General features: G+C 39.9%; 1 protein-coding gene across 1 annotated transcript; it reads left to right on the top strand.

Annotated features, from left to right (window-relative positions):
• The first annotated feature begins 217 nt into the window (after positions 1–217).
• LOC124107586 (vomeronasal type-1 receptor 90-like) lies at positions 218–1,120 on the top strand. The gene has a single exon (XM_046465758.1). It carries the CDS (start codon positions 218–220, stop codon positions 1,118–1,120), a length of 903 nt encoding a protein of 300 aa, XP_046321714.1.
• Positions 1,121–12,060: the final 10,940 nt, after the last annotated feature.

A 12,060-nucleotide genomic window follows, 5' to 3' on the forward strand; every position in this document is an offset into this window, starting at 1 on the left:
TGCAGGTGCCCAGGCAGATCCATGGTGGCCCTGGCCATGATGCTGTGCCTGAGCTCTGAGAGGTCTGGGGAGGGGGTGTCAAGGGACCCACATATTTTGAAGCAGGCAATCTTGGGGGTCTGGATGTTGAAGCTGGTGATGATGGTGAGGAAGAGTTGATTGACCTTCCTTTTATTCTAAGTCGTTGACCATCTGCTTCTTCTCCCCAGAAAAAACGATGACCCAAAGCAGCACACTTTACATTTTTCTTGCTGTAAGAAATGCCTTTTGTCTCCAAATAGTCAACGGGATCACAGCCAACATCTTCCTGCTCCTCTTCCAAGTCCTCACATTCCTTCTCCAGCGCAGGACCAGGCCCAAGGACGTGGCCATCGCTCACCTGGCCCTGATTCACCTGCTGATGCTCATAATCAGGGGGCACCTGGACCTAGGCATTTTGGGGGTTCAGGACTTTTCGAACGACCTCACATGTAAAGCTGTCATCTACCTGTACAGGCTGATGAGGAGCCTGTCTGTCAGCACCACCTGCCTGCTGAGTGTCCTTCAGGCCACCACCCTCAGCCCCAGAAGGTCCTTTCTGGCCAAGTCCAAGCACACGTCCCCACAGTGCAGTGTGTGGACCTTGCTCACTCTCTGGGTGTTCAACGTGTTCTTCAGTGTCCGTGTCTTGGTCTCCATGGGAGGCCCCTCCAATGACACAGCAGCTTTCCGGTTTGTCGCTGAGTCCTGCACTGTCACCCCCACGGGTCGCCACTTCAGGACCTTCTTCTCCCTGATGGGAATCCTCCGGGATATCTTCCTCATGGGGCTCATGGCCCTCTCCAGTGGGTACATGGTGGCCCTCCTGTGCAGGCATAAGAGGCAGTGCCAGCACCTCCACAGCACCAGCCTGTCCCCGAAAGCCTCCCCAGAACTGAGTGCCACCAGGACCATCCTGCTGCTCATGGGACTCTTTGTGCTCATGTACTTTGTGGACTGTGTGTTCTCCTCCTCTTCGGGACAGATGCACAGGGAGGATCCCACTTGCCTGGGGGTCCAGATGCTGGCAGGCAATGGCTATGCCACCCTCAGTGCCTTGATACTCATCTGTGCTGATCAACAGACACTCGGGTTCTTCTAGTGCATATTAGAAAAGGAGAGGAAATATTTATGCCAGACTGGGCGACCTGTCATTTAGTCATCCCACATCATTTATTTCTAAATGTCCACAAACGTTTTTATGTTGAAAAACAAAACAAAACAAAACAGAATGACGTTGATGGAGGTGTAACCTAAACATTTGATGTTTGTGAAGATGCTAAATCAACCTGGGCACAATTGTCATCCCAGCAAAATGGGAGGCTGAGGTGGGAGGATCACAAATTCAAGGCAAGCCTCAGCACCTAATCCAGATGGTAAGCAACGTAGCAAGACCCTGTCTGAAAATAAAATATGGAAATGGATGGGTTGTGGCTCAGTATTTAAGTGCCTCTGGGTTAAATTCCTAGTCCCAAAAAGAAATGCTGGATCTCAAATGGGCTGTTTTGTTACTGTGCCTGCCCAATGCAGATACCTTGCATGGTCCAATTAACACTGCAGATTCTGTCATCAAAATCATACTTGTATTGTCCATGTACTTTTTCAACTTCATTTTGTATTTTAATTTTGGCCTATATTATTTTGTTTTCATCTGAATTATAAACCCACTGTGAGGGTAGAAAAGGAAACAATAGCCAATCTTAGCCTGGCCCCTGCACAAGGATTCAAATTTATAAAGCACGCCACAATAATTAAAAAAAAAAAAAAAAGAGTAACAGGTACTATCTGTGCACGCACATTTTACATATGTATTCACTATTAATTACCATAGTAATGTTGAGAGGGCAGAGTCTCACTGAGTTGCTTTATGCCTTGCTAAGATGCTGAGGCTGGCTTTTGAACTCATGATCCTCCTGCCTCAGCCTCCCATGCTTCTGGGATCACAGGTGTTTTCCACCACACCCACCAATGACCTTTAAATTAAGTGGCACACAGGAGTCACAGCAAGTGCTACATAGAACCCGGAGCTAAAATGCCAACCCCCGTCCCTTCCATCACTAAAGCACAGTGGGATGGCAGGTTTTAACCTGTTGTGACATAGTCTTAACTCAAGAAGTCTGGCTGCTGGATTGAACTCAAGGTCAATGTGAAAGCGGTTCAGCATTTGTCAACCTAAGGACAGCCCAAGACACCACCTTCCTCCACCTAGTATGTGAAGATTCCAGCTGCATTTCTGGGGGTACTGTGGGGGCCTCCCATGGTAACTGGTCCCCAAGAATCAAGGAGGCTGCTATTCCTCCTGACTCTCAAAATGTCCACTCTAACCAGAGGAAGAATGTCAGACATGGGGGGGCTCTATCTTGCAAGTTACCAACCCTGTGCCAGAAGATATTCAGATATTGTTTTCTGCTTCTCAGGAGGAAATCTTGCTCTGTTGCAGAGACTGGTCTTGAACCCCTGAGCTCCAGGGATCCTCCTCCCTCAGCCTCCTGAGTAGCAGGACCCACAGCTGGACCTGCTGGGCCCAGCTCAAACATTATAGCAGATTCAAAATCGTGCTTAGCCTACGGTATTGCCTGCCCCTCCAGCAGTGTCTTTTGAACTCACACCACGGGCTGTGACCCTGCACTCCTGGGGCACTGGTGCATTCTCTCCTGGGCTGGGGATCTAGCTCAGTTAGTAGGGTGCTTGCTTTGCATGCACAAGGCCCTGGGTTCAGTCCCCAGCAACACACACACAGGTCTTTCCTTTTTAGCAATTGGGATAGCCATTCTGGTGATTAGGGGCACTTGGTAAGGTCCTTCCATCTCAGTAGAAGCTTGTCTTTGTTAGAGGTCTTGATTAAATCCACGATGCCACACTGTATGGGATGGATCGTGAACTCGAGGGGAGGTGTCTGAGCCCGAGTTCATAATGACCTTTTTAGTTTTCCTAAATCTATATCTATCTGACAGCTGAGGGACTTAACATTTTTAGAGCCTGTGATCAGAGCTTCATTCCTAAAGCAGTAGATCCAGCTATTCCAAAACCAGCCAGGAGGGGAACTCCAATGGAGGCAGCCCATTTGGGTTGATAAATCAGTGGGCCCTGGCCTTCTAATAAGTCCAGATGTTCCTTTCTTTTTACTCCATCAAAATAGTAGGTTCCATAGTTCAGAGTTATTGACAGTTTGGAGATTTAGGCAAGGAGTATGAAGTGGGACACGGGAAGCACAATTTTTGGTGAACAGGGAGTTGTCCCACTTATAAGTTGGGTTGTGGAAGCAAGTGTTTCTTTCTGGGAGATCACCCAGGGTGATCTTGGGAGTAGTTTTCCATGTAAATCTTCCTGAGCCAGACATATTGGTGAACATCTATATTGACCATAATTTTTCTCTTATGTTAGGGACTCCTACTGCTGTAAGGGAAAAGGGCGATGACCCTTCTTGCTTTGACCTGAGAGGGGTTGATGTGCAGTGGGCAAGCAGTTTGGAATCCCCTTTTTAGAAACTGAGTGGGTCAAGAAGTCCATGGTAAAAATCTGGTTCAGGAAGACCAGGATGTAAATTCACCTGGGGTGGGCACCTCTATGAGAGAGACAAAAAGACATGAGTAGTGAAAAAAGATTAATACAAAATAGCAGTTGTAGCATCTGGAACCTGTCCAGGAATATCATGAAAATGACAGAAATTAAAAATTCTTTACCAGGAGGCAGAAGACCTGAGAAATTGTCCCCATACCAAGGCCTATCAAAGCCTAATGAGGCCCTTTTTTAGGGAACATAAATCTTTAACATTGTCAGAATTATCAGGAATGTAGACACAACATTTAGTTACATTAGTTAATGTCATCTGTTTTTTTTGGTAAAAATACCTTTTGGCATGACCTCTGTGTTCAGTAAAGATCTCTTTGTTACTTGGGGCCAGATAATCATATTACTAAACATTGATTACATCTACCTGTGAAGGAGGTTAGGAAGATCTGTAGGCCTTAAACTGACTAAAAATTTCTGGCAGTGTTTATTGATAGTTACCAGGTATTTTTGCCTAAAAATCTTTCTTCTGTTGTCTTTAGTCTTTTTTTTGGGGGGGGGAGGGGGCTAACACTAGTGTATATCTTAAGTTCCAATAAATAACTGTTGTTTCATTTTAAATGCCCATGAATGGCTGTGCTTTGGTTTTTAAGTGGTTTTGCTAGGTGTTGAAGACCACGCTGGTCCAACTGACCTTGTTCCTGTCTATTCGTAAGAGTCAGCTGAGTTTCCTTGGAGGACACTCTTGGGGAACTTGTGAGCAGCATTTTAGCTCTGCTAGTATCATCTGTGTTAGGATGAGTCAAGGTCTTGCTGACCATGTGGCTTCCCTTGGAAGCATCAGGCATGTCTCCCTTTTTAATGACTCTCCTCTTTTGCAGCACACACACTGATTGGCTTTCTGTTCTCCGGAGGTCTCATTAATCTCCCTTATTGGGAGGTCAGGTGGCCCAGAGTTGTAAAGCTTTTCCCCCTGTCCTGGGTTCAGGCTGACTCAGAGGGAAAGAGCCAAATATTGGTTTTCTTGGTCCTTTTATTTTAACCTAAATTTTTAAGCCTTGGCTTAAACATCCATCGAGTCAGTATTATCAGTCTTAAACTAAGAATACTGGGCTTTAACATTAATGTTTATAACTTTACAGTTAATATTTTTGTTTTTTAAGTTGTACCTAACACAATACCTTTATCTTATCCATTGACTTATGTGATGTTGAGGACAGAACCCAGTGCCTCCCACATGCAGGGCAAACATCCTACTGCTGAGCCTCGACACCAGCCCCTGTTACAGTTAACTTAATCCCTTTTAATTCTTATCTGTCTACAGATGACGGCTCAATATCTCAAATTAATTTAGGTTGTGTGTTCATGAAATATTACCTCTGTAAAACCTTAACAGTCAACAGTTATTATTAGTTGGGGAGCAGGCTGAACAAATGTGAGCTTCGCTTGTTTGTCTGAAGCTGAACACTCAACCCCCACCCAACTGGTGCAGTAGAAATCCACATCTGACCCCTGTCCTGTATGCCTGAAGGTGGAAGATGACACCTTAGAAACTACTGTGTAACACAGTCACTGCATGCCAACAAGGCAGCTTGCAGACCCAGAGAACCCATTAGATTTTGGTTATAAAAACTCTCTTGCCAGGTCTCTCTCTCTCTCTCTCTCTCTCTCTCTCTCTCTCTCTCTCTCTCTCTCTCTCTCTCCCTCCCCCTCCCTCTCCCCCTCCCTCTGTTAATCAGGCACTGCCACAATAAAGGCCTCTTGGTTGCTCAGAATGTCCTGGTCAGTTTCCTTTCAGTTGTAATGAAAATACACAGTGAAATTAAAAATAGTATGAACATAGTTAGCTTGTATATAATTTTAAAACTTGGCTGAGTTATAGCTTATATTTTCTATTTGAGATCACAGTCATCTTTATTATTAAAAATCAATTTTTTTGAATATAAGTGTAAATCAACCAAAGTCTACCCTACCTTGAAGTCATTGTGACGAGCTGTAGGTGGGAGGCAGAGCCTTATCTCAGGTAAGGCAGGGGTCTTCACAGATCCTAGGCAAAGTGTTGTGGTTCTGAAGCTGATCTTGGTCTCTTTTTAAATATCATTTTATAAAGTTTACATATGTTGTTTCCTGACTCTGTATGAATGTCAGCTAGCACAATATGACATACATCTGAGACATTAATTAAGGAAAGGCTGAGCGCTCTTTGCTTTTATGTGGAAAAGTGGCAAAAATATTTTGTAATATTAACCTTTAATATCTTTTAATATCTATTAATATATATTAACTTTTAATATCTTTCATTATCTTTTAAGATACTTTAAATTTTTATATCTTTGTGTAAAAGGTAACATAAGATTTGGTTACAAAACATCAAATAATATATTTTATTGGGGATTTATTTATATTATCCTTATAAGTTTTAATTACCATTACAGACAATTTTAGTTTGGAGAACACCAGCTTGATAAAATGTTACTTTAAACCTTTCACCTTAAAAATTTTATACCTGAAAGATATGAGCACATTTAATCTGTAAAGAAGAGTAATGTACCACAATTTTATTGATGTTTTTATATTAACCAAGGTTAGCTTTTAAACAAATCAAGACTCTGTAATGTAGGACAATACTTTAAAATAACAGTTGCTATTTAACCACAGATGTATAAACCTTAATTTTTCCAAGATTACTTGCTCTAGGGGATAAAACTTAACACACAATGTAACTTATATTTTTAGAAGTTTCTGTCATTTGAACATATAAATATATCAGAACATTAATATTTGTCTTTAGAGAACAACCTTGAATAGTTTTAAGTATTTGTTTACATATAGTAACCAGCTTAGTTACATATGAACCTTTTAATATTTATCTCTTATTTGCAGATCTTTATATTACTTAATTAGACCCTTTTGTTTACTTAGATGTATTATAATTATACTTTACTACATAAAGATTTTTTACCTGGAAATGTTTTTTCCTAAATATATTTTTTACATTTAGAACCATTTAATCATTTTAATCTACTGATCCTTCTTTTTATTTGTACCTTGAAATAACCCTTATAAATTTCTGAATTTAGATAAATTAATCTATTTTAATAAGATAAAATATTTTTTTTTATTTACAGTACTTTAATTGAAATGCAGTTGAAACCTCTTGATTCCTTGTATGTAGAATTATACCTGTTGGAATTTTTAATTTATTTTAACCTTGTTTTTATGATAAAACAAAATAATTTAATTTTTTTTAGTTTACCAATTTATGAAAACACCAATATTGTTTACGTATTTTACCTTATGGTATTTAAGGAGTTACGAGTACTTGATATTACATTTAACAGTTAGCATTTTAACTTTGTAAACCAATTAGATTTCTCTAACAAACACATCCATGATTAAAAAACAAGGTATCTGACAAGTACATTGAATAGTAATAGTAATATTTTTTCCTGTTAAAGAAAAATCTTAGAGACAATGGATGTCAGACACTTTATAGACATTAACATTTTAACAGCTGTTTAACCATCTAGAAACGAAACTGTGCATCAGTAACCTTAAAGACATTTGTACTTTTATTTTTCCAATTTAAATTCAACCTTTTAAACATATTAACCAAAGGTATTTGGATTCATTTTTTAAAAAATTTTAATTTATGAGCTCATATGTCAATTTTTTGTACCAAATATATTCATTGGTGCACCCACACAAAGCAAACAAAAGCCTGGTAGCTTATTTTTTAAAACCTATTAGATTGAGAGTTAACCCTTGTAAGTTGGCCTTAGAATAAAGCAGAGTGTAATCAGAAAACCATGTCAACCTAGGCATATTGGATCAAAATCATGAATTTAACAAATATAGAATTTTAAAAGTTTTTCTGACCTTTTCTACTAGGGATTGAACCTAGGGCACTTAACCACTGAGCCACAGTCCCAGATCTTTTATTTATTTATTTTTTATTTAGAGACAGGGTCTCACTGAGTTGCTTACGGCCTTGCTAACTTGCTGAGGCTGGCCTCCAACTTGTGACCTTCCCAACATAGCCTACTGAACCACTGGGATTCTAGGTGTGTGCTGCTGTGCCTGGCTCCTTCAGGGGGTTTTACCTGGGTTTTCTTAGAGTTCCAGGGATGACCTCTGTATTGAGACACTGTGCTCTTAGGTGATGTGCAGGTAACTTCTGTCATTGTCAGCTGGATCCTTTTCTCTGTTCTTGCTTTCCTTGCTGTGTAGAAGCTCTTGGTTTGATGAAGTTTCACTTGTCTGTTTATGCTTCTGTACTGTGTCATAGTGTCATAGCTAAGGGACCATTTCCTAAAGCAATGTTGTCAAACTTTTCTCTTGAATTTTCTTTATGTATTTTACTCACCAAGTTATTCTTTTCTTCTTTCATTTTAGAGAGAAACATCATAACTTGACCTGCTAATCAGTACAGCATAATATTAGGATCCATGTCACACTCTGTAGGGATCCAACTACAATCAAGATGATAATCAGGATTTTCCTTTAGGAATTTTACAGATTCAAGTCTCACCATTCACTTTTTTCCTTTTAGAGTTGATCTTTGGTATGGTATGGTGTGAGATAGGCTTTGATTTCTGTCTTCTGCCTGTGGATATCAAGTGTCCTCAGCACCATTTGTTAGAGATTGTCCTTTCTCTATTATGGATCCACTGGTCACAGCTGAGCATGCAGCAAGCCCTTGGGGCTCACCCTGGCATTGGTCTGTACATTGCCTACTGTTTTAGCACCACAGTGTTTTAATTCCTATAGGTTTGTAATTTTTTGATTCTTTGGTTTGTTTTTTGCATTTGTTGTAGTTAGTTACAGTTGTCAGTAAAACGCATTGACACATCATATATAAATGGAGTATAACTTCCCATCCTCCTGGCTATACAGGATGTGGAATTACTGCAGTCATGTGATCATATGTGTATGTGGGGTAATAATGTCTGAGTCGTTCCACTCTCCTTCCCCCCTCCCAACCCCTCCCTCCACTGCCCTCTCTCTAATCCAAAGAACCTCCATTCCCCCCTAGTGCCTCCCTTGTCAATTAGCATCTGCATATCGGAGGACGTTTTCTCATATATTGGTTGATGGGTTGTGTTTCTTCCTTTGTGAAGTGTCTGCTCAGTTCCTTTGCCCATTTATTGATTGGCTTTTTTTGGTGTTAAAGATTTTTGAGTTCTTTATAGATTCTTGAGATCAATGGTCTGAGGTGCATGTGGTAAACAGTTTCTCGCATTCTGTAGGCTCTCTCCATGTGACTGATTGCTTCATTTGCTGAGAGGAAGCTTTTTCCTTTGAATTCATCTCATTTATTGATTCTTGACTTCGTTTTTTTTTTGTGTGTGTGTGTGTGCTTTAGGGGTCTTGTTAAGGAAGTCAGCTCCTAAGCCAACACGGTGGAGATTTGGGGCTAATTTCTTCTTCCATTAGGTTCAGGGTCTCTGCTCTAGTGCTAAAGTCCTTGATTCACTTTGAGTTGAGTTTTGTGCAGGGTGAGAGGGAGGGGTTTAATTTCACTTTGCTGCAGATGGATTTCCTGGTTTCCCAGCACCATTTGTTGAAGAGGCTCTTTGCTCCCATGTATTTCTGGTGCCTTTGTCTAGTGTGAGAGAACTGTGTCTATGTGGGTTTCTCTGTGTCTTCTATCCTGTTTTGTTGGTCTGTCTGTCTGTCTTCATGCCACAACCATGCCATTTTTGTTACTGTAGCACTGTGGTGTGATTCAAGGACGGGTATTATGATGCCTCCTTTGACTCCATTATTGGTAAGAATTGCTTTTGATGTTTGGGACCAAGATCATTATTTTGCCAAATGAATTTCATGACATCGTTTTCTTGTTCTATGCAGAACATCATTGGTGTTTTAATAGGAATTTCATTCAATCTGTACAGTGCTTTTGGCAGTAGGGTCATTGTCACAATGGCCCAAGAATAATTCTGCCCACCCAAGAACGTGGGAGATGGCTCGGTCTTCAATGGCCTTCCTCAGTTTCTCTCCTTACTGTTCTGTTGTTTGACTGTGGAGGTATCTCACATCTTTGGTTGAATTATTTTGCAAATATTTTATTTTTTCTTTCTGAGGCTATTGTGATTGGGGTAGTTTCACCAATTTCTCTTTCAGAGGATTCATCAGAGATCTTTGAGAACACATTGGATTTATGGGTCTTGATTTTATATCATGCCATTTTGCTGAATTCACTTATGAGTTCTAGAAGGTTTCCAGTGGATTTTTTTTTTAGATTCCAGATATAGAATCATGTTGTCAGCAAATAGTGATAGTTTGCATTCTTCTTTTCCTATTTGTATCCCTTTAATTTCCTTCTCTCTAACTGCTCTGGCTAGTGTTTTAAGGATGATGTGGAATTGAAATGATGAAAGAGGACATCCCTGTCTGGCTCTAGGTTTTAGAGGGAATGCTTTCAATTTTTCTCCATTTGGAATGATGCTGGCCATGGGTTTGGCATAGATGGCTTTAAGAGATTTGAGGTATGTTCCTACTATCCCTAGTTTTCCTAATGTTTTAAGCATGGATTTTGTTAAATGCTTTTTTTGCATCTATCAAGATAATCATATGACTCTTATCTTCAAGTTCATTTGTATGATAAATTATGTTTATTGATTTCCATTTCCATTTCCATTTCAGGGTGATACTAGCTTCATAGAATGAGTTTGGAAGGGTTCCTCTTTTTGTATTTCATAAAATAATTTGAGAAATTTGGTGTTAGTTCTGCTTTGAAGGTCTCGTAGACCTTGGCTGACAATCTCTCTAGTCCTGGGCTTTTCTTAGTTGTAGGCTTTTGATGGCATCTTGCATTTCATTACTTTAACCTGATGGGTTTAAACCATGTATGTCCTCTGGATTCAGTTTGGGGAGGTCACACGTCTCTAGTAATTGGTCATGTTTTCACAATTTTGCATATTACTGGAGTATAAACTTTCAAAACAGTTTCTCATTACCTTCTGTATTTCACTAGTGTCCACCATGATATTTCCTTTTGCATCATGAATTTTAGTAATTTTCTCCCTCATTCTCTTTGTGGGTAATGGTTTCTCAATTTCATTAATTTTTTCAAAGAACCAAATTTTTATTTTGTCAATTTTATTTGTTTTCAAAGTGATCAATTTCTTACAATTCCATAATGATGTGTGGTGTCTGCCATATCTCCATAGGTGTAGTTGGCATCTACCTTTTGTTGAATTGTCTTTTAATATTTCTTTATTCATTTAAAAATAATTTTATTCAGGTGAAACTGATAAGAATAAAGCAACATATTTAATGATCAGTTTGTTGGGTCTGCCACATACATACACCCATGGAACCATCACCTCAATAAAGACTGTGAAGACTAATTCAGTCTCGAAGGTTCCTGGAGCCCCTTGATCATTCCTCCCTTTCCCCCATCCTCTGTCTGGAAATGACTCTGGTCTGGAGTTTATTTTCAAAGACTGATAAGTCCACCAGAGCTCTGCTCTGCATGGTGGGTGACCCTGGGACAATCAGTTTGGTTTCCAGCCCTTGTTTGTTCTCCATAAAGTCGGGATTCCTCCTATAGGACCCAAGACCACTGGGAAAATTAGGATCAAGGTTTAGGAAGAAGCTAGAGCCACACCTGACTCGGCAGAGTAGGTTCTCAGTTCCTGGAAGCCTAACAACCGTGAGTCGGTGGTCCAGAGTATGGTTGGGGTCTGCAGCGCCACAGTGCCTTCCTGTCACCAGAGTTTATATATGCTGCCATTCAGCAGAATCCCAGCATTTTCAGTTTTTTTTTAATGATATTCATTTCTCCTGATAGTGTACATTTGAAAATCAGATCTACTGATATTTGAAATGGTGCAATGTTATTAGAACCTTTCCTGGTTCCCCAGCTTTTAATAACCACCAAAGGAAACCAGGTGTCCCTCAGGCACACGGTCACTCTCTTGTCCTCCCAGGCCTTGGACACCAACTTCTGCTCTGCGAATCTGGGGTTTCCATATTCTGCATACTTCCTAAGAGTGGAGTATACATATATCTGTGATTTAAACAAATTTATTGATTTTTTAAAAATACATGACAGTGGAATGCATTACAATTCTCATTACACATATACAGCACAATTATTCACATACAGAAAAAGTATGTTCACACCAATTTGTGTCTTCATACGTTTACTTTGGATGATGATGTCCATCACATTCCACCATCCTTGCTAATCCCCTGTCCCCTCCCCCTCCCTCTCCTCTGCCCTATCTAGAGTTCGTCTATTCCTCCCATGCTCTTCCTCCCTACCCGACTATGAGTCAGCTTCCTTATATGAGAGAAAACATTCATCATTTGATTTTGTTTTGCAATTGGCTAACTTCACTTAGCATTATTTTCTATATACACAATGAAATTTTACTCAGCAATCTGTGATGTTTTTGTCTGATTTTTTTAGCTGAATACTTTTGGGATTTATCCATATTGTTGCATGTATCATTTCTCTTTATGGCAGAGTGATATTCTATATCTATAAATTATAATATATATATGCTTGCATGTTTGTGT

The sequence above is a fragment of the Marmota monax genome, unplaced genomic scaffold, assembly GCF_021218885.2.
Source record: "Marmota monax isolate L192 unplaced genomic scaffold, Marmota_monax_Labrador192_F-V1.1 WCK01_AAM20220418_F8-fsc00795, whole genome shotgun sequence".
NCBI lineage: Eukaryota > Metazoa > Chordata > Mammalia > Rodentia > Sciuridae > Marmota > Marmota monax.